Raw genomic sequence first — 21,696 nt, forward strand, 5'->3', positions numbered from 1 at the left:
GTGAGAAACCTAAGGGTATTCTCATTCCTAGACCTCTTGGATCCTCTGCGCAGGTGGCCAGGGAAAGGCCATTGCTCTTGGATCCTGATCCTGGGGGCGGAGAAGCGAGGCAGGATCACCTGGGTGGAGGGTCCTCGGGGACTGAAGTGGGGTGCCCCACAGGCGAGACATGGTATCCCCCTTTTTCCATTAGTGACCGACCCAACCCTTCTCCCATTTTTCTAGGTTGTTATAAGCCAGTTGCCCTCATTTCACCCCATTTAACACTTGACAGTACTGGGACAAAGAAGAGGCAACCTAGAACAAGGAGGACCACACTCTTTCACCATTTTGGTACTGGGACGAGTAAGATGCCCGAGAGTTGTAAAGGTCAGGCATGTCACGCTGATGGTGGTCAGGCAGGACTAATTAGGCATCCACACCTGCAGCCTGTCAAGTGGCTGCAAGTATATAAAAGGAGGCCAGCCCAGCAGCAAGAGAGACCGCAGGAAAACCTGTACATGGAGGAATGGCAGGAACAGCACTAGGAAGGCCGTTGTAAGCGCAGCGTGGGAGCTAGTGCTCCGTTGAGCAAACTGAATATTAAGAAGGAAGCCGTACGGAGAGGCTGTCCCTTTTATGCGTGTTCAAGATGCTTGTTTCCCTGTGTTGGGATGTCAACACAGGGGTGTCTAAGGGGCAGAAGTTGGACCCCTGATGTGAGGAACAAAAGGCGGTACAATCCTGGCTGCTGTGTAGTCCTTGAAAGCGACACGTGAGTTTCAATCCATGAAGAAACCCGGTGCGCAAGCGTTAGAAATTGGTTGTTCAAGAAATACTTTGTATCAGAGTGGTCAATGTTTGAGGGAACACGTTTTTGAAAGTCTCGGACAGAAGTACATTTAATTTGAAGTGAATTGAAGGAAATAATATACCGCGGGTTGAAGGGAAACCCTAACAAGTGCAACATGTGCCAATTGAACACCTAATTGAATACAAACCAGGTTTCTCGATTAGCAGACTGAATGACATTTTTAAACAAAAGCAATTCGTACTAATTGAATACAAACCAGGTTTCTTGAATACTGAACTGAGTGGAAATATTCACAAGTGCAACCCGTGCCTATTAAATATCGAATTGAGCATAATCCATGTTTTATTGAGAACCAAACGGATTGAACATTTTACAAAAGAGCAGACCTGTTACTTAAATACAGAAGTGAAATTAAACTTCAAATCTGAATAAGATATGATATGATAGGTTATTTATAACGCGCTTAATACCCAGAAGTTTCTAAGCCACAGACCCGAGGATCGAACCTGTGTTGCTCCGTGTCGTCTTGCTTCCAAGGCAAGCACGCTGCTGCTGAGCTATCCTCCGGAGACGATAATTGTGATGCTGCATATTAAAATGAATGATACTTTACATTCAAGTGAAACCAATATGTGATCTCTTCTAAAGTGAATGGAACTTTAAATCTAAGTAAAGCTTTGAGGACTATTTCTACACAGTTATAATATATGCATGGACAATCCACCATAAAAAGGGAGCCCCAGAAGTGGCAAAAGACTTGGAAAATACAAAGGATATCTTTTGTGCTGCTGAAATTAAGTCTTGAGGAAGGGAACCCTGAGATTTGATACATTTATTAACTTGAGACTGCAGTCTCAAGGTTCTTTGGTGTTTGGAACTATATTACTTGGAACTTGGGAAAGGGAACCCTGAGTATTGATTAGAACTGCATCATCCTGAATTCGAGAGAGGTAACATTGAGACGTTTTCTGGAACTGTTTTATACGTGGGGAAGGGAGCTGAAAGGAAGCAGCGAGCCGAAAGAGGTTCGGAACTTAATGTTGGACACTGTTTCTTTTGGTTGCTGACATCCCTTCATATTGTAAAGATTAACTGCGAGGACACACATAGGTTTTGGACACAGACAGATTCTTTATTTGAACACTTTGACTCTGATGATCCTTAGTTTCATTTAGGTGGGGAAATCCCACCTTACCACAGGGCAAGTTAGGCGTTCATTCATCCTGACATATAAGCAAAATAAAAGCGTTTGTTTGAAATGTTTATCTGTGTTGTACTTCATGATGCCTCATAGCTCTAAACATATCAGTTATATAATCTCAGCTCAGCCTGTTCTCCTTTCACTCAGACTCTGGGGTAACCCCAAGGCTATGCTGACCCAGATGCTAATTAGATATCTAGTCCGTAAAGATTCTAATGGGAGAATCCCCTTGTGGGGATATGTTAAGGCTAAACTTGTTGAAATGAATGTGGCCCATCTGTTATTTCCTTCACACATTTTATCTGTTTGCGAAATAAGAACTGTGACAATAAGGTCCATTTGCATATCTTAGAGAATAGAGAGTTCCAGGAGATTCTGAAACCCTTGAATAGGAGGCTTGCAATTATTATGGCACCTGGCCTACAAAGTTATTTGTTATGGGTTGAGAATTCATCTCAGCAAATACTTATAACATGGGCACGTTTTGATTGTGTTTATCTGCGAGCCATCGTGGCAGCATGGACTAGAGATACTGACTATCAATTGTGCCCTTTGTACATTGCATCCATGGAGGATCTGGCCCATCTTTTATTTTTTTTGCCTTGGTTTCTCTAGACCGAGAGGGCAAACATAAACCCGCTGTTGCAGGAGATGGGGTTTACTCAGGATAGACCTGCTGGGCAGAATCACGCTGTATTGGGTGGGCACTTCTGTCTCTTTTAAGGAATGCAGTACTTATTAGGAAACATTTAATGAAATCTATAGGAATGTGATCTGATTATTTTTATTCCTTTCCTGTTTGTAAATGTTTTTGTAATTGTTATTGCTATTTTATGTAATTGTTTTTATGGAATTTGTTGTGCGTTTCCAAAATAAACGTACATGATGATGATGAGAATGCATCACGACATAGGGCCTAATTACGAGTTTGGTGGTATCTGCGCAGTAAACCCGCCCAGATACCACCAAACTGAATTATTGTTACCGCCACTCGGTCCTGCAGAATTTCCGCCAGATTACAAGTGGTGGTGGCGTTGTAATTTTCCATTTAATTTAAGTCAGTTGGACTCAGTGGGGCTTTTTTTGGCGGAATTACCGCTGTGGTAATTCTGCTGATTCTGCCGATTTTTCGGTGGTGAGTTGGAGAATTTACCTCAAGTATTTTCCTGGCGGCAAATCCTCCACTCCAGGCCAAAACTTGGATTTTTACTGTAGCAGTAAAGTTGGCGGTAACACAGTTACCGCCAACTTTACCACTTACCACCAAACTCGTAATGAGGCCAATAGTAACTCTGCCGAACTTTAATTCTGCAGAACTTTTAAAAAAAACACTGGTTAGTGCAACAAACCTGTGTAAGTAAAAAACTACACATAGCTATCTAGGGTAAGCTCTTTGTTTTATAATAGTCCATGCCCAGGTTAGCTTGCAAGCTTCTTTATCAGTCATTGTTTAGAGAATATCACGTTATAATAATTGCAATTGTTTTGAAAGCAAATCGAATCACTGCTGTAATATCGATCATTTTTAGACATGCATGCATTTGTGTTTTTTAGATTTAAAGTTAAAGTTGGTGCAGATCTCTCCGATGACATTCGCAGGTGTAAACTCATAAGGGAAATGATTGGACCCAAAAATCTTATGGTGATTATAATGTTTTCCAAGAATACTTGGCGGGGGATATTGCAGTACATGTAAAAGTGCTTTGGTTGTAAATCTAAGGCACATTACTTATTTGATCATTAGGCGCTTGTCTGCCATAGTAAAGCCAACCCAAATTCTGCCAGTATCCTTTCCTCCTTTTATCCTTTGCTAGTTTTCAGGTAAAAGGCACCCACCCTGTTCTTCTGTTTGAAGTTCATTCCCCAGCTCAGCTGCTTCAGTTATTCTATGGCGATTCTCCCCGAGATCCACTCTTCGACAAGAATCTCTGGATTCATGCAGATAATCCTTGTATTCTCTCTACTGCTGTGCACTTCCCACCTGTCCCCAAGACACCAACACTGAGGCAAAAACCATTATGACACACTCACACCCTTGCACTCTGGAGAATTTGTGGATGTGGGCATGAAACAGTGAAAGCCTTTCTCCCATTGTGCCTTATCTATGTCTATTGCTTAATCTTTGATATTTATGTCAGTCTGTGGTCACAGTTTTTTCTAGTTTGCATGTCTTATCATTTGTATGTTCGCCTTACATGTCTATTAATCCTACACTTTGATTTCCTCCATCTCTGGTTACACCAATATCGCTGTCTCTTCAGGCTTTATTGTTTCTCTTTACAACGTGGGTCCAGGTTTCCATCTGGAAGTTTACCAATGGTTCCCACCTGTACCTCGAAATAATGATTTCCTTATTCCTCCAAAGGAAGTTTACATTTTCTTTTTCAAATAAATGTGCATCTACCTCACTCTAGTTGATTTGATTTCTTGGTCTTTGCTCCTTCACATATCCACAGGCCAGTCTCATAGCTGCTCATGTCTACTTGGACCAGAAGGCTTTCTTCACTTTACTGGACTAGTGGCGGCCTAGTCCGGTACTGTAGGGCTAAAATAGGGGGAGGAGTCATCTTTTGCAGCATACTGCTTACACTGGGTAAGGTGGGAGCTGGGCTCTGAATGTTATGGTTTGTGAAGGATAGGCACTTTAGGAGAGGGCTTAAAGCCAGAGTCATTGTGCTTCGGTTCCCATTTAGAGATTATAGTCCACTTGAACATTTCTCCATCTTGAGCATGTATGTAAGTCTCCAGTCTTTCTGGAAGTCTTCTCTATCTTTCAGTGGGGCGAGGTGACAGGCAATAGTTGGATCATAGAATGAAAACCTTCTTTTTTGCTAGATGCTTGATGCGAACCAGCGCTGGGACGTGCAGGAGGCTATCGAGTGGGTCACCAAACTTGCAGTCTTTGAGCCGCTATGGATAGAGGAGCCCACGTCGCCAGATGACATCCTAGGCCATGCTGCCATCTCTCAGGTACGATTGTCTCCTTGACTCAATGGCAAAGTGCAGTTTGGAAATAATTTTATGAAATGAGCAATAGCACATGCTAGACAGATGGATTGCACTAGTGAAAATCCTTACTGGATATTACATTACATTGTAAAATTGTCTGGATGATATTAACTTAACTTTGTTTAAAAACATCAGAATAAATTGAACATGTAAGCGCCCCCCTTTCTATAACGGCTACCGAAGGATTTCTTACTAGTTCCCTGCCTTTAGTTCTCAACCACTAACACTGAGTACATTAAAAAGGATCTGAAGCCGACTACATGACACTCAGTATAACCACTTATAGACACTTCCTCAGGATGAACACATCCAATGCAGCCATTTTCATTTTCACTGTAGGAGTAAAATAAAGTTTTGAGATTGGCAGAAGATGGGCTTGATTTCTGCCTTTTTCCTCACCATCATGGGGACAGAATGCTCTTCACTTTGGAGCATTTACAAAAGTCCAGAACTCCCGAAGGAGCAAGATTCCCCTTGGGAGGTTTGTGGCAGGAATAAACAGCCAAGGGTAGTGACTCCTGCTGGAAATTAGCTTGAAGGTCTTTGGTCGAAAGGCAGAACAGAAAACACACAATTGATTTGAAAATGTCCAATGTGACATCGCCATTTGTAATCAGTTGTATTTTCCTCACCAATGAATGATTCCAGAAGAGGTGTGGAGCAACAAAGCAATAGAATTTGAAAAACGCTTAGGAAACATGCCCAGTGAAATCCTGGTAAAACCAGAGATTAAAAATACTCTCTATGTACTGCCATAAGTAGAGGAATGTCTGTCACTATATCCATAGGGCCTCATTACACGGACGGCGGTAAGGGTTAACGGTCACCGTTAATGATAACAGTGACCGTTAACCCTTACCGCTGTACTACGAGGTCCCTTTGCAGGTTTGGGAATTTAACGCCTGCTTTTTGCGGTACCGTAATTAGCACCTTCCCCATTCCCATTATGCCCTATGGGGCAAAAATGGGAATGGGGAAGGGCAATGGTGGAAGGGGGAATTACCGCCCCACCAACCTTGGAGTAGGGCGGTAATTCCCCTTTCCGCCAAGGCGGTGCCAGTAATTTACCGGCATGGACCAAGGTGCTAATAGCACCTTGGTCCACCGCCTACCGTGTAATGAGGCCCATAGTTTCAGGGATTTCTGGTCAACAGCATTTACCATGATCGATTGTGCTACTCTATGGCAATGCCTTTGGTAAATTGACATGATTCAAGGGAACTGTACTGAAGTTACAGAAGTCCTACAGACCAGGATCGGTCATGCTGATTGGCTGGGAGGGCAACTGCCGGCTGCTGAGAAGAGGTAAAGCATTATAGGTTGTAATATTGTCACCAGTTGTTTCTCTTAAACTATAATGCTTTGTTTGGCGGATTGTCCGGGGCAATAATGGGCCGCTGCCAAAGTTAACAGGTCCAAAGCAAACATTGTGAGCACGACAAGTATAGGCATGTTAAAAAATATTTCCTTTAAATTATGATTGGATGGAGAAAGTGAAGATGTTTTAAGGAACCATCTATGTTTCCATACCAAAGAGGCTGCAATTGAACGAATATACTACCATCTTGTTCATGTTCACAATGCAATGCCATCATGAAAGAATCCACGGTAGGAAACATCGAATTTAGACAGTATACAGTAGGTTTAATTGATTATCTGGGATATTTGATTAAATGTCTATTTGGATTAAACTACCCGGGGAAACCACCAGGATCATTAAAAGTAGAATAAAAGAACACAAAGCAATGTAAGTGCTGAACAAGACCAGACACGTTATACAGTATGGTTATAACCCTGCAACATAGAGATTTTTAATTCTGGCACAAGTTCAGAAAATAAACAGAGAATATTGTGAAAGAACCCTTGAAGAGAAGGCTACTGAACTGATAGACTTAAAATCGTTTCCAAAAAGTTTGAATGATCATTTTGAACTTGCTTGTTACTTAGGAGAAAATCACCGGGAGCCATGCCAAGATGGCCTTCAAGTTGTCTTGGCACACCTTTTAATAAACACCAGCAGACCAAGTAGCTTGACAATGTTGATGAAGCTAGACACTTTAACCTGACAACTATAAGAAATGGAAAATGGAAGTTAGACACTTATTTATTATTGAGGTAATTGTTAGGAACCACTGCCCCTTCCGATACCCGGCCTAATATGCCAACGTTCACTACGTTCATTGGCAGTTGTGGGCACAGAGGCGAGCACGGCCCCTTTGTTGTGGTGCATCTCATGGCAGCATTCGGGGACAGCTGTAGGCGCTGAGACTAATGAAACTGCTCCGTGGCTGGCCTCTCACGTCGACATGCTGCAGTGGCACCAGGCTAACGGCACAGAGACGAGTCTGGCTGATTTTGTTTCCTGATCTCCATGGGAACCACACGTGAATGTGATGCTTCTGGGTCCTTTCCTCAGAAGCGTCTCGTATCTTTTTCTTTTTTATTTGTTTGGGTCAACTCTGACCTTTACGAAAACATCGAACAATATTCACAACTTATTACCACTTAAAAATTATAAAAAAGAGAAAAGTTATTAATATTCTATTTCACTTTGTTTCATCAGGAGAAAAAAACAATAAAACTGAGTTGATTAATAAAAAGGAAAGAAAGAAAACATTCCCAAAAAAATAAAAAGGCTTCAGGAGACAATTACTACAAAAAAGGAGAAAAAGAAAAAAACCCGGGAATCATGGAAAAGGGGGTGGAGGAAAGGAAAAGTAAAAGATAATAGCCAAATAGTGTCTAGACGGCCAACCGTGCCTTAATATCTGCAGTCGTCGCATCTTTGCTATTCCCAATCTGAGAAAACAGTCCTGTCGCATTGATGAAACCAAAGTTAGTTATCAAACCACCAACCCCCAAAATTCCTTTACTTCAGCCTCCGATTTGCGCCTGCGTTGAATCCTTCTCCTGTTCAAACAGTCCAATTTTTGCTAGAACCTGACTGACTGCTATAGTTATAGCAGTATTATACCCTGAAATCATCAAGTTCCAGAAATGTTCTGATGTCAACCATTCTATTTTGTCCACAAATTTGCAAAAGTGGTTAACTCTTACGTCCCATGTCCCTTCGCACTCTCGAAGCAAGTGGCGTAGGCTTTGCTTAGATGGTTCAGCACAGCTGTCACACAGGGTGGCGGCTCTAGAGTGTTGTCCCCGAATGCTTAAGAATTCTCCTGTATGGATTAAATTTAGGCGAGCCCTAGAAATCTGTTTCGTGATTCACCACTTGGGTGTTTTTGTAGGTATTTTGGCAATTGTCCCAGCTTTTTATCCACTATGAGAAAACTATTTTTAGGTTTTATTTGCCTAATTTTAGACCCTTTTCTGATCCAGGTAAGTGTTTCTGTTTCTTTTTTTGCTTTCAGGGGATTGGCCATCAAACTTCTGTCTGTGTCCGCTGCCAACAGAAGTACGGAAACATTTGCTTCTAGATATTTAAGTGATTTTGACTTCTTCGCTTGCATCTGGAGTTTTATGTCCTCATATAGCGAGTTTTCTTGTGGATCGTTTATCAACCTATAAAGTGAGAGCAATCTCCAGTCTACTTGTTGCTCCAAGGATTTCAACCCAAGTTCAAACCTTAGGGCCGACAAAGGCAAGCAGTTTGGCAGGCCCAGTGATCTTTTCCATAACTGGCCTTCAACTTTTTGCCACTCTATCTCCCAGAGGATTGGATTGGCCTCCGGGCCATATATTAACACAGAGGTTATTTTTGCGATGTAGAACTTTACCAGCGTTATAATCGAGAATTTGCAGAGTTCCCGTAAATTCCTTTTCATCTGTGTTATTGCTCTCTCCACTTTTGTTCTTATTTCAACTTCAAATTTGTTAATTGAAGGAGAAGCATATATCATATACCCCAGATACACTAGCTCTTCAGTTCTCTGGATCACCTCGCCTTCGAGAAACCAGCTTGTGTAGTTTACACACTTGTTTGGGTGCTTCATTATCAAGATTTTTGATTTCTTAGGGTTTACTAGGAGAACGTTCGCTTTGATATACTTGCTTAGGCCATTCAGGAGATGTTGTAGTTCTACCGCTGTTCTATCGATCAGGACTATGTCGTCCGCATACGCGAGCCACAAACCTTGGTTGTGTGTAGTTTCGGGCTCGCCATTGCCCATGATTGCAAGAAAGGTCCTAGATCTGATAGATACTGGTTGAAAATTTGTTAATTGAAGGAGAAGCATATATCATATACCCCAGATACACTAGCTCTTCAGTTCTCTGGATCACCTCGCCTTCGAGAAACCAGCTTGTGTAGTTTACACACTTGTTTGGGTGCTTCATTATCAAGATTTTTGATTTCTTAGGGTTTACTAGGAGACCGTTCGCTTTGATATACTTGCTTAGGCCATTCAGGAGATGTTGTAGTTCTACCGCTGTTCTATCGATCAGGACTATGTCGTCCGCATAAGCGAGCCACAAACCTTGGTTGTGTGTAGTTTCGGGCTCGCCATTGCCCATGATTGCAAGAAAGGTCCTAGATCTGATAGATACTGGTTGAAAAAGAATGGTGCTCCCAAGCAGCCTTGTCTCACTCCTTGCTCAACATTTTTGGAGCTACTTAGATGACCAGCCTCATCCAGATGTACCATCAATAAGGTGTCCTTGTGTAATTCAGTTAGTATTGACAGCAAACCGCTCGGTGCTCCCCAGTTTCACATCTTCTCCCACAAGCGTTCTCTATTAACTAAGTCGAATGCCCTGGAGAAATCTATCCATGCTCCATATATAGGGCCTTCTCCTAGAGCTTTTGAGTATTCTGACAGCAGGGACAATGTTAGCCCGTTTAGTGTAGTGGCCATTCCCTTTCTGAACCCAGTTTGAAATTTAGAGATTATTTTTGCATGGTTTGCCCAATCCTCTAACTCTAGCATGATCAATCTCATGAATATTTTGCTTTCAATATTGAGGAGGGCAATTGGCCTGTAGTTTTCTGGCAGCAACCGATCTCCCCCTTTATAGAATGGTATGATCACTGCTTGTTTCCAGGACGTGGGGAACATGCGATTTTCTAATATTTCATTGTATAGGTTGAATAAGAGGTTCGCCCAGGTTTTAACGTTGTTTTTTTAATACTTGGTAGGTTAACCCATTTGGGCCTGCTGCCTTTGAGGATGAGGCATTTAGGATTAGGTCCTCTATTAGGTGTATGTGAAACTTAAGCTTCCATTTTGTGTTATCCTCTTTTCCTCTTGGGATCTTGGATGTATTTTTTTTCCCAACCTCTTTTTATTGGTTTTCTACAAGCAAACAGGCATTACGACATTATGTTACATGCGCCGAAAACAGCGCTCAGTTGCTTGTAATTACAAAAGACAAGAAGCATGAACAAAAACAAGACTGTAAAGTCTCAGTGGGGGCGACAGGGGGGGGAAGAGGGAGGGTAGACAATGGATTGTATATCAGGAGTCAGAACCAGTGAATGTTGTTTGGGCTGCAGGAGTACATCGGGAGCGGGATGGACCTGCATGGTACAGAGTCTTCATTAGTTTGTATGTGCTGTAGCTAGTGTGACATTCGGGGGGGGCGTAGGTAGTTCCGGGCCGTTATGTCTTTACCGCTGGCTTCCCTTGTCTGTGGCTTGTGTCCTGCACTTCCGGCCTTCTCTTTAATCATATTTGTCCATCCATCGGATGGAGGGAGGCTGTCGGGCCAGGCCTGGATATTTCTGTGTGTAGTCTAGGAATGGGGCCCAGCTTTGGTAAAATTTGTCTCTGTTCCCAAACCGGAGGGCTGTTATTTTCTCGGCTGCTATTATGTTCCAACACTTTATCCACCACATCTGTACTGCCGGACCCTCTGGGTTCTTCCAGAGCCTGGCTATTGAGATTTTAGCTGCTGTCAGTAGGTGGGCGCATAGTTCTGCTCTGTGGCCCGTCAGAGGGAATTAGCTCTTGCCGCTTGCTCGCAGAAGGACGATACCAGGATCCCATGGGATTGTGAGGCCCGTGATTGTGTTGACTTGGTCTAACACTGCTTTCCAGAATTTGGTAGCCTTGGAGCATGTCCATAGTAGGTGGTAAAGTGTGCCTTTGTCAGGGCACCCTCTCCAACACAGCGGGGGAATCGCGGGGTTACATTTATTGAGCGTCTCTGGAGTTCAATACCACCTATAGCATACTTTGAATGCCCTCTCCTTGTTTGATACGCATTTGGAACTTCTGTGCGCTCTGGTCCAGATGTGGTCCCATTCCTCCGGTTCAATGGGCCTCCCTATGTCTTTCTCCCATCTGAGCATGTATGGTTCTTTGCAGGTTGGGTCAGTTCTGTCGAGGATCTTGTATAGGGTTGATATTCTACCCTTAAGGGGCATCACTGTGAGGGTTCGCTCGAGGGCTGTCAGGTGTCTGCTTCCGAGGTTTTTCATGATACTGCTTGAGAGCCAGTGTCTAAGCTGTGAATATCCGAACCTCTCTGCTTCAGGAACTTTGAATTTTGCCTTGCAGGCTTCGAAGTCCAGAGGTTTTCCATCTTCAAAGAAGTCTTGCACCTTCTCTAGTCCTCCTTCTTTCCATTTATGAAAATTATTGAGTTTAGTGCCCAGAGAGAATTCCGGGTTCATCCAGATCGGTGTGATTGGCCTATTATGCTTCGTTATTCCAACGTCGCGCTGTTACTGTGTTTTCGGTTGCTGACACGGGCTGCGTGCCAGCTTAGTCGCTGGGTCTTTTCATATGTGGCAGTGAGACTATCGGGACTGGGCTCCAGGCCTCCTCCAGCTCCAGCCAACGGGGTTTCGGGATAGCGGCAGACCAGGCGAAGGCCTGCGAGAGCTGCACTGCTAGGATATATATCTCCACGTCTGGTACTCCTAGGCCTCCCACCGCCCGTCCTCGGAGCATGATCTTTCTAGGAATTCGTGGCCGTTTTCCTTCCCATATATATTTCATGATGCTCCTCTGCAACTTCTGCACCGCTTGTTTCGGAATGGTGGTGGGCAAGGCTGAGCAGTGATATAGCAATCTGGGAATTAAGTTCATCTTTAGAGCCGTGATTCTTAGGTAGTCCTTTTCCAGTGCTATTGTCAGCGTTCGAGGGAGGTTGATACTCAATGCTGTGGATTTGGAGACCTGGAATCCTGATGCCTACCCGAATTCCTTGAGTTCCGTCCACAGAGCTTTCATGGACTCCTTGGGTAAGGGCCAGTGTAAAGAGGATGTCGTCAGTGTATAGGGCTGATTTATAGACTTGGCCTTTGATTTCCAGGCCCTGGTTTGCTGTGTTGTGGCGAGTTCTATTCGCGAATGGCTCCATGGAGATGGAGAAGATGAGGGGGGAAAGGGGACATCCTTTCCTTGTACCTCTTGTTATTCTAATTATGTTGGATCTGGTCCCATTCATTCTGAGTCTGGTGGATGGGTGTTGATAATTGGCTAGTGTCCATTTTGTGAAGTTAGGCCCGAATCCATAGTGCCTTAGAGTTTCTTGGATATAGCCCCAGTCTAGCATGTCAAAGGCTTTATGTGCATCGAGAGATAGGACCATCATTTCCAAGCCCTTCCTGTTGACAGATTAAATGATATTTATGGTTCTCCTAATATTGTCGTGGGTGCTACGGCCAGGGATGAATCCGGTCTGGTCTGGGTGGATAATGATGGGTAGAAGGGCGCTAGTCTGTTCGCTAGAATTTTTGCAAATATTTTAGCGTCATTGTACAATAGGGTAATGGGCCTGTAAGAGGCACAGTGGCTTCGGTCGCTGCCGGACTTCAGTATGAGCACAGTTGGAGACTCCTCCATGGAGGGGGTGGTGGTACCCGATAAGAACGAGTTGAACAGGGCCGCTAGCTGGGGTGCGAGAATATAGGAGAACTTCTTGTAGAAATGGGCCGTGAGCCCGTCTGGTCCTGGGGTCGAGTTTTTTAATGATGAGATGACCTTGCTCACCTCTTCCGCAGAGATAGGCTCTTCTAGAGCTTTCAGTTGAGGGTGCCGGGAGTTCGGCTGCACTCCTGCTAGATATTGAGACTGTGCAGATTTTGTCGTTGAGGGCCCTGTCATGATTCCTTTGTGATATGCTGTCATAATTTTCAGCTTCTCTGCGTTAGAGTGGCAAAGGGATCCTTGGCCATCCAGGAGAGATTGGATATATTTTCTTAACTGCAGCTTTTTAAGTTGGTGAACCAGCAGTCGGTTTGCTTTATTATTGTTCACATAGTAAAATTGCTTGGTGTAGATTAGTGCTCTGGCTGCCTTGTCCGCTAAGTGCATTTCTAGAGTTCTTTGTTCGCTTTTGGTAGTGTGCGGCTCGCTTTCTTGTTATGGCCTTGTTTGAGGATGTGTTCCGCCTCTGCTACCTCCGCTTCTAGCTTGTCTTGCTGTAACTTGTTCAACCGTCGGAGCCGGGCTTTGCAGTCGCCTGCGACACCCCTAATGACTGGCTTCATTGCATCCCAGATGATAGGTTCCGGCATGTCCCTGATGGTGTTCTCCTTGAAGTAGTTCTTGAGGGCTTCCACCATTTCGGTTCTGATGGCTATCTCTGTCAGAATGTGGTCTTGTAGCCTCCAGTGTCGGTGGGGCGGGTCGGGTAGACCTTGTACCCTTAGCTTCATTGTGACCGGTGCATGGTCCGATAGGGCTCGGTGTCCTATTTGTGTGGTGTCGACGCAGGGGATGAGAGCGCTAGAGAGGAGCAGCAGGTCGATCCTTGAGTGCCCCAGGTGGCATGAGAGAAGAACGTGTAATCCTTCACCCCAGCATTGAAGAATCTCCATACGTCTATGGTGTCGGGTTCCCTCAGAAATTCTACCATGGCGAAGTCCTCCTTCGTTGGAGGGAGCGTTTTGTCCAGGTTTGGGTCTGGTGTTAGGTTGAAGTCGCCACCCATTATTAAACAGCCCTCAGTGAAGGTTATGAGGATGGGAAGGAGATTGTGAAGGAATAAGCTTTGTGGAACATTCGGGCAGTATATAGCAGCGAGGGTGATGGGGAGCTCAACCAGGAGGCCTTTGAGTAGTATGTAACGCCCTTCTGGGTCCCTTTTGACAGTGATTTGCGTTAGCGGCAGGTCTCGGCTTAATAATATGGCTACCCCTCTTTTCTTTTGACCCGCGGAGGAAAAGTAGCGTCTTGGATAGCGTTGAGAGGAGATGCGCTTTTCGTCTGATTCGAGGAGGTGCGTTTCCTGTAGGTAGACGATGTCGGATGCCAGCTGGGAGAGTCTGTGTTCCACGGATTTCCTTTTACGGGGGGTATTTAGACCCTGGACATTCCAGGTTGTCACTGACAATTCGCTATCCGGTTGGGCCATTAGTGCTTAGGTTGATTGGAGGAATTGTCGTGCCCCTGTTGGATTGCAAATCTTTAGGTCTCCCCCCTCCCCAACGGGCGGAGCTTCCGTTGTTGGGGTAGTTTTGGTCTGAGGATCCTCCTCCCTTGGGGTGCGTTCATTACTGCGTATCTCCCCTCCCCTCCCTGGTCTCCCATTGGTTCCACTTCCCCCCATCTCTCCAAACGTAGTAAAACGGAAAAGGAACAATAACATGAGGAAGAACAAAAGCAGGTATTCCGGACCAGCAAATACAGGCTTTGGGCCTCAACGTTTTCCCAGTTCTCAAACCGCCAGGTATGACTTTTTACCTGACCCAGCTTCCAAGATATGTGACGACCTACCTCCTTGCAGACGCGTCCATTCATGCTGTGTAGTCTGTTCAGGGGCAGTGCGGTCGGCACTTCACCCATTGTCAGTATTAGGGGCCTTGTTCGGTGAGTGTTATCTCTCTCCTCCATCAGTCTTGGCTCTGTTGTGGGCTCCCAGGTTTTACAGTCTTTCCCCGTCTTTGCTTTCTTTCCGTCGACCACTCCCACGGCTTGCTAGATGGGCCTGTCATGTTGCACCGCGGGTGAACGGCTGTATCCGGTTGCTCATCTTCCAGGTGCAGTAGTGCTAGGCCTTCCGCACAGTTGCCAATTCTCCTCTGTTTTCCTTCCCATGTAAATGAAAAGCCAAATGGGTGCGTCCATCTGTATTGGATTTGTTGTGATCGAAGGGCTTTCGTGACGCCTGCATTCGCTGTCTTTTGTGAAGGGTGACCAGCGCTAGATCTTGATATAGCTGTATGCGAGAGCCATTGATCGTGAGATCCCCGTGTGTTCTTGCTGCTCTCAAAATGTCTTCTTTCAGACAGTATGATGTCATCGCTATTAGGACATCCCTGGGTCTCATCCTCGGTTCATTCCGTTTTGGGCCTACCCAATGTATTCTGTCAAATCTGATCGCCTCAGGCTGGGTATCGTTTAGTAAGCAGTGTTGCATTGTATCCTTTACATCCTTGTAAAGCACCGATTCTCCTAGGCCCTTGACCCTAATGTTAGACCTTCTTGATCTGTTTTCCAGGTCTTCCATCTGGAGTTCCATGTTATTTGTCACGTTAGCCAGCTGATCAAGTAGAACACTATTTTGGCTGGTTTCCTCCGCCACATTCGAAAGTTCACTTTCAACCACGTCTACTCTTTCTCCTATCTCTGCCATTTCTTTACTGACCTCCTAAAGGGAGGATTTCAGTTCCTCCTTCATTTGTTCCAGTTGGCTGTGAAATGTGTTTGTCAATCTGGCTTCCATTCCCTTTAGGCAATTCAGCAGTTCTTCTTTGTCTGACGCCATTGTATTCGCGGGGAAGACTTCTGTTTGAGTGGTCAGTGCCAGTGGGGGGGGACGGTGATTCGGCGTGTGTTCTGCGTTTCTGTCTCCAGCACCTCTCTATTTGACCTTCCTGACCTCTAGCTGGGGTTCTTGCTCTTGCTGTGCCAGCCTTAGGTTTGGTTCCTGGCATCTGGGTCGCTCTGGCACGAGTCGACTACCGTCGTTCAGGACTGTAGGACGTACTTGCGGTGAGGCCGTAGTGACCACTGTTGATTGTTGCCAGTCGTGGTTTCTTTTCTCTGGTCCGATCTGCCACTCTGGGGGACCTGTTTTGTGAACTGAGCTTATTGGGCTACCCTTAATCCCCACCTTCCTTCCGCTCTTCCCCGTAAGTACCCCACCGGAGCTGGTATCTATTTCCGGGGCTTCTAGCAGTCCCTACCTGTGTTTTGTGGGCCGTATGCTGCTTCACCCTGTCGTCAGTAACACGCTCTTCTGGGGTTTTGCCGTGTTCAGTGTAGGGGGCCCGCCCGACGGCATCCTTACTATCTTTGTGGGCCTCTTCTCCTCTCAGGTGTGCCCCTCAGTCTTTTGGCTGGGCTCCACCCACCACCTTCTTTCAGTCTGTCCTCATGCCTTCGTGGATTTACGCCGGTCGTGTTGTGGAGATGAGGTAATGTTTTGGGTTGATTGCTCTCCCCCTGTGGCTTCTTCTGTTCAGGGGGAGGAGGTGAGCAGACCCTCTGGGTCCCGGAGCAGCTGTTGATTTTCTATGGTTCTAGTAGCAGCTGCGCTGGCGTGCAGAGTGCAGAAGGATGTGTGTGCCTGGGATGGCAGAGCCTACACAGCTGTGGTCTGGGGTAGTGGTTCCAGCATCAGAGTGAGCAGGCCAGCAGCTCGGCAGACCTCAGCAGGAGGGCGGACGGTGCCCCCCCACGCTGCTGTAGTCCTCAGGATGTTATGGTCCCCGTACAGTCCTCACCGAAGCGACACAATTCAACAAAGAGGTATGCGCGCCTCCCCCAGTGCAGCACGTTGCTTCGCCGGCGCTTGCTTCGTCCCAGCTGCCTTCCAAGTATCTTCAGTTGTAATCTGGTATCTAGCAAGTGCTTTGACCCTGCACGAGTGGGTTGTGTTCTCCCACGTCTCTTCGTGTTTCATATTTTCAGTTGTCTCCACTCAGTAATAAGAAGTTCATCTGCTCATATGAGCGTTTCCTCCGTTACACGCGTTTGTTCTGCTACGCACGTTAATACCCTTTTCAGTACCGCTCCACAGCTGTTTGGTCGTTGTGGGTTGTACGTCCCTGCGTCAGACTGTAGGCTTTGTTCCCATCAGACCCTCGCCTCAGCGCTCTAACCATCCCCGATCGGGTGTTGTCTGCTTCTCCCGATGCTGGGCTGCGAGTGCCCTGGTCCTTCCTCCCTGGTGGTGCCCACCGCACAGGCCCAATCTCAATGCCCTGATCGGGCCTCTCCGAAGCCCAGCTCCCCACCTTTTGCGCGTGTCTCTTTGCCCCTTTGTCAACGTGCTTCAGGCTCACTTCACTTAGCTTATATGGAGCGTCCGCCAGCCCTTCCAAGGATTAAGGATATCTCTGGGCTCTCTGTCGCCCCACGTACCTCTGGACTTCTTAATGCTGCACCATGTTCTACAAGGCCTCCCACGGCCAAAGCGCCACGCACCGCTCGCACACAGCGCACGCGGCGGGTCGCCGGGCTAGAGGATGCCCACTTCGGCTGCTTAATGGAGTCTCCGCCTCAAAGATCTCCACATGTTATTGTGCCTTGTTGTCCACAGGGGCCCGGCGTTAAGGCCCAGAATCGGTCCAGGATGCCTCACTGAAGCGCCCACACGGGAGTGCACTGTAGGTGGGGGGGGTGTGTGGCTGCGCCTCTCGCTCGTCTGCTCCGCAGATCTCCCCGCGGTTCGCCTTGTTTCAATTTTTTTGGGCGATGCAGGCTCCAGCCCTTGGGTATCTGGGTGCCCAGCCACGGAACTACGCCCTCATGCAGCGTGGGGGATGAAGGGTGCCCCTGGTCGCCGGTCGATTCTGGGCTGCAGCGCCACTCTCTCTGCACCTGCTGGGGGCCCACCTGGCATATGGTGGCAAGCTATGAAGATCCGGCCCCAGATGTGCAGAGTGGACAAGCGGGGGACTCAGCCAGTCAGGTTTAAGCAGAGATGTGCGTTAGCTGTCCCCCTCCAGGGACCGACGGCCTGAGCGAAGAGGTGGGGACTGAACTGGAGGTCCAGGGGTTCAGACCCATGCACTCATGGGCATAGTAGTAGCGTGTGCAATCAGGTGAGCCATCAGGAAGAGATCAGTACCAGAGGGCCACGGGCCAGTTAGACAGCCCTGGTGCGTAGCAAGGAAACGAGACCTTCCCTGCAGGAAACGGTTGCGGCTCAGTAAGGGTCCTCCTCGTTCTGGGCAGCAGCACGCTGTGTGCGGAGATGTTTACAGGCTCTGCCCACCTCCGGGGCTGCAGCAGTCTAAGCGCGGCTGTAGTGGTCCCACCATGTGCAATGGTGGACGGCAACGGGCAGGAGATCTGGCCGCTCTGAACCGCAGCAAGTCAGGGGGGAGCGCCACCTGCTCCCGGTGGAATGGTCCAAGGCAAGGTCTCCAGCAGGGACTGGATGGCAGGACCACGTCCCAGATGGCAGGACAACGGCAGGCAGGGCCCCACTGCAGGGTGGTCCGGATGTTGCTGCAGGCAGGAGCGCGTGAACAGTGAGTGTGTCCAGGCCAGCAGTGTCCCTCCCCCAGTAGGCCTGCCGAGCTCGGCGCTCAGGTGCCAGATGGAGAGCACCGGATGGAGACGCTCAACGGCCACTCTCAGGGGTTCTTGGCGGTGGATTTCAAACCACAACAACTCTCCAGAAATGGCTCCCCCGGGGGCAGGATTCAGCCTGCAGCTGCAGGCGCACTTCACAGTAACGGCAGTCCTATGTGGGCAAAAATCGCGATGCCACAGCGGGTTAATTCAATAATACGGATGTCCCCAGCACAGAGCTCCAGCTCTATGCGGCCATTTTCGATCGCGCGCAACAGCGTCCCCTTAGATGTATTTTTAAAGTTGTTTGTAAGATAATCCACCCAGTTTTTTTCCAAGACTAAGTTATATTGAGTAGTGCTGCCGTTTGGTTTCTTGCCCAAGTTGTTTATAATGGACCAAAAATTGCAGGAATTATCTTCACAGAGAACTTTGAGCATCTGTTGATGCCGCTGGAAGTTTCTTGCACAGGACCACTGTTTATAGGCTCTCGCTAGTTTTATTTAACTCTCTGTGTAGTGTTGTCCGATTTGTTATAAGCTTTTTCAGTTGTCTACTTTCTCTTCTTAGACCTTTTTTGCGCACCCAGGTTTCTTCATTAAATAGGTGTTGGTGGTGAATTATTTTCTGCGACCCGCTTATACTTGGTGGATGTATGGCCCAAATAAATTTCTTAAAGCCTTCAGGTTTACAGTTTTCCTTTGGGTCCGTGGCAGTGAGGCATGCCGATTTGTCATTTAGTCTCTTCCCCTCTCTCTTATACTTTAGCATCATTGCTCTCCCCTTTCTCACAGATAGGTTATGTATGTATATAGCTGGCTGAGTTTTATTAATAACAGGTATATTAATTTTTATGCGGGCGTGATCACTCCCTTCTCCCCATATAGTTTCCATAGAAATGTCCTTCTCATGAATAGCTTCAGAATCAAAGAAGTAATCTAATGTTGAGAAGGAGTTACCGTGCGACCAGGTTGGTTTTGCGGGCCTGTCACCTGAAACCAAGCCATTTAACATGCAGAGGCCCCATGAGCTAAGAAAGTCTAGCCATTGGGATCCTGCCTTTGTTTTTTTACCCCATTTTAAGTTGTTTTCCTTATTCTGTGTTGCTATACATTGGGCATTTAAATCACCTCCTAGGATCACATTTGCATCACTATGGGTTAATAGTATCTTTTCCATTACTGTGGACAACAAGACCTAGAAGCTTTGGAGATTCAGTCGTGCCGGGTTCCAATATACATTGACTATTATAAGTTGTACCTGCCCCCCTGTTAAATTGAACCCGACTTTGCATGCAAGGATACCGTCTTTATCACTATGTAGTACTGTAACATCTCTACTTAGTGAATTGTTGATCCCAATCAACAGCCCGCCTGATGTCCAACCCAGTGCTTTCTGTATTGCTGGCACTGTAATGACCGTATATCCTTCTATTTGCAACGGATGTGTGTGCCAGGTCTCTTGGAGTAATACTATATCAATGTTATGAAAAAGGATGTTTTTCATTTTGTCTGTAGTGAAAGTATTTGGACCGCGGGTATTCCAGCGTGTAAATTTTATTTCATCTTGTCTAAAGGTTTGGAAGCCCCAGTCCTAGCTTCTGGAGTACCTGTGTGAGGATTTCAGGAAGTGCGGCCAGTGTGCAGCCTTTAGGGTCTCCATTATTTACATTAGGACCAGAGGAGGTGTGTTGTTTCAATGCACTCGTTGTTCTTAAATTTGCTTAATTGATGTTGCTGTTTCAATTATCTTTTTCTTTATCCTCTTCCTCCAACATGTTCTCCAAAACCACCAGGTGAATTTTTCTTGCTCTTTTCTGTTAGCTTTTATTGCCTTCCATGCTTTCATTGATGTTAATCCCACCTCTGCCAGTTTTTGATTACTTCTCTTTGAGAACTTTATGTATTTCATATCTCCTGTCCCGAAGAGAAAGAAATTAGGGATCTTATTGATGTTGCCCAAAAGTGCTCTTCTGCAGAGTGATGTATGTTGCAGGATTTTATTTGTCGCCTTGAACCATAATCTTGGGATTGCATATTCATGATCGTTAGCAGTGCCCACCGTTGGGTGAGCCTGTTGCTGAAGGGGTTCCCCCGGACAAGGCTCTTCTGGAATCTCCTGTGCTTGTTGTTTGACTTCGTCTCCCAAATCCTTTGTTTTGCCTTGGCCATTTTTACTAACCATCTGAATGGGCAGAGTTGTATCTCTTTGCCGAGGATGTTGCAAAAAGATTGGCGCAATTATTCTGGTTGGTTCAACTGCTGGTGCGATGTTTTTTTTTTACGTGCACTTAACCCCCTTCTTTAGAAACATTGGGGCCCACGGAGGACCTTTTACAGGGGGGCACGTCTTTGTAATAGTCTTACCTGATTTTGCTTCTACGAGCCCAGATGAGCTTGACGGATTGTTGAGTTCCAAACTTGCCTCATGTGCATCTCCTAATTTATCCTGTAGTGGATCAGTTTGCAACCCCACACTGACACACTTTTTTCTTTCTTTTGAATCGGGCTGCCTGGTTTTGTGTTATATCCGCTGTAGTATTCCCAGCTTTTTTTCCTTCTCTTTGTGCTGCAGTGCTTTTCTCTGCCCTATTTATGGCTCCTTTAGCTTTCTTGTCCTTAGAGGTCCTTAGTTCTCTCTTTTGTGGCTCTTCCTGCTTTCTTGTGTCATCGTCTTTGGTTTTTAATTGTTCCCTGCTGTTCAAGGTTTTATCCTTTTGTTTGTTTCTTGGGGTTTTCTTTTGATTTTTTCTTAAAACAATTGGAAATATAGTATTTTTTTAAAAAAAATTAAAGTTTTTATTATTTTATTCAAACCAAACAACAATACAAACCAAACATGCAGTGCAATTTGTGACAATTCAATTAAGCACGTTTAAAATTTAGACACTGCTCTCCCGATCCCACCCCCCTTTATGAGCCTGTTTGTTCTTCGCATCCAATATCTGCTCCGTGTGGCAGGGTTTCGCTGCCCTCCGATTCTGTTGGATCCAATACTACTCCAAACATTTCAGCTATCAATAATTTCCACGCCATGAGGGAGCCCATTTCTTCTTCCCCACCCATATACTAGTATCTTGCCACACCATTGTTTCAGCCTCCGCCAAATTTCTGTAGGTCTTTCCACCATACCTCCACTCGTGGCTTATGGCACTTCTTCCATCCCATAGCAATACTCCGTTTCGCAAGCACATATGCCAAATCTTTCAATTTCCCAACATGTTTAAGTTTTCGTGATCTGGGATACCCTCCCAGCAAGCAAGCCCGGGCCGTGTCTATTACAAGCGTGACCCCCTTTCCCGCTAGCTTTTGTGCCACTTC

At 46.1% G+C, this 21,696-nt stretch overlaps 1 protein-coding gene across 5 annotated transcripts in view; it reads left to right on the plus strand.

Moving 5' to 3' along the window:
• The window catches only part of ENOSF1 (enolase superfamily member 1), an 831,595-nt gene that overhangs the window by 548,246 nt on the left and 261,653 nt on the right, over nucleotides 1-21,696 (plus strand). For all 5 annotated transcript variants that reach the window (XM_069620869.1, XM_069620872.1, XM_069620871.1 and 2 more), the window contains 2 exons: nucleotides 3,549-3,636; nucleotides 4,830-4,964. In XM_069620869.1, the coding sequence (XP_069476970.1) occupies nucleotides 3,549-3,636; nucleotides 4,830-4,964 (223 nt within the window). The remainder of the gene's footprint in view (nucleotides 1-3,548; nucleotides 3,637-4,829; nucleotides 4,965-21,696) is intronic.

The sequence above is a fragment of the Ambystoma mexicanum genome, chromosome 5q (assembly GCF_040938575.1).
Source record: "Ambystoma mexicanum isolate Mex_15411 chromosome 5q, UKY_AmexF1_1, whole genome shotgun sequence".
NCBI lineage: Eukaryota > Metazoa > Chordata > Amphibia > Caudata > Ambystomatidae > Ambystoma > Ambystoma mexicanum.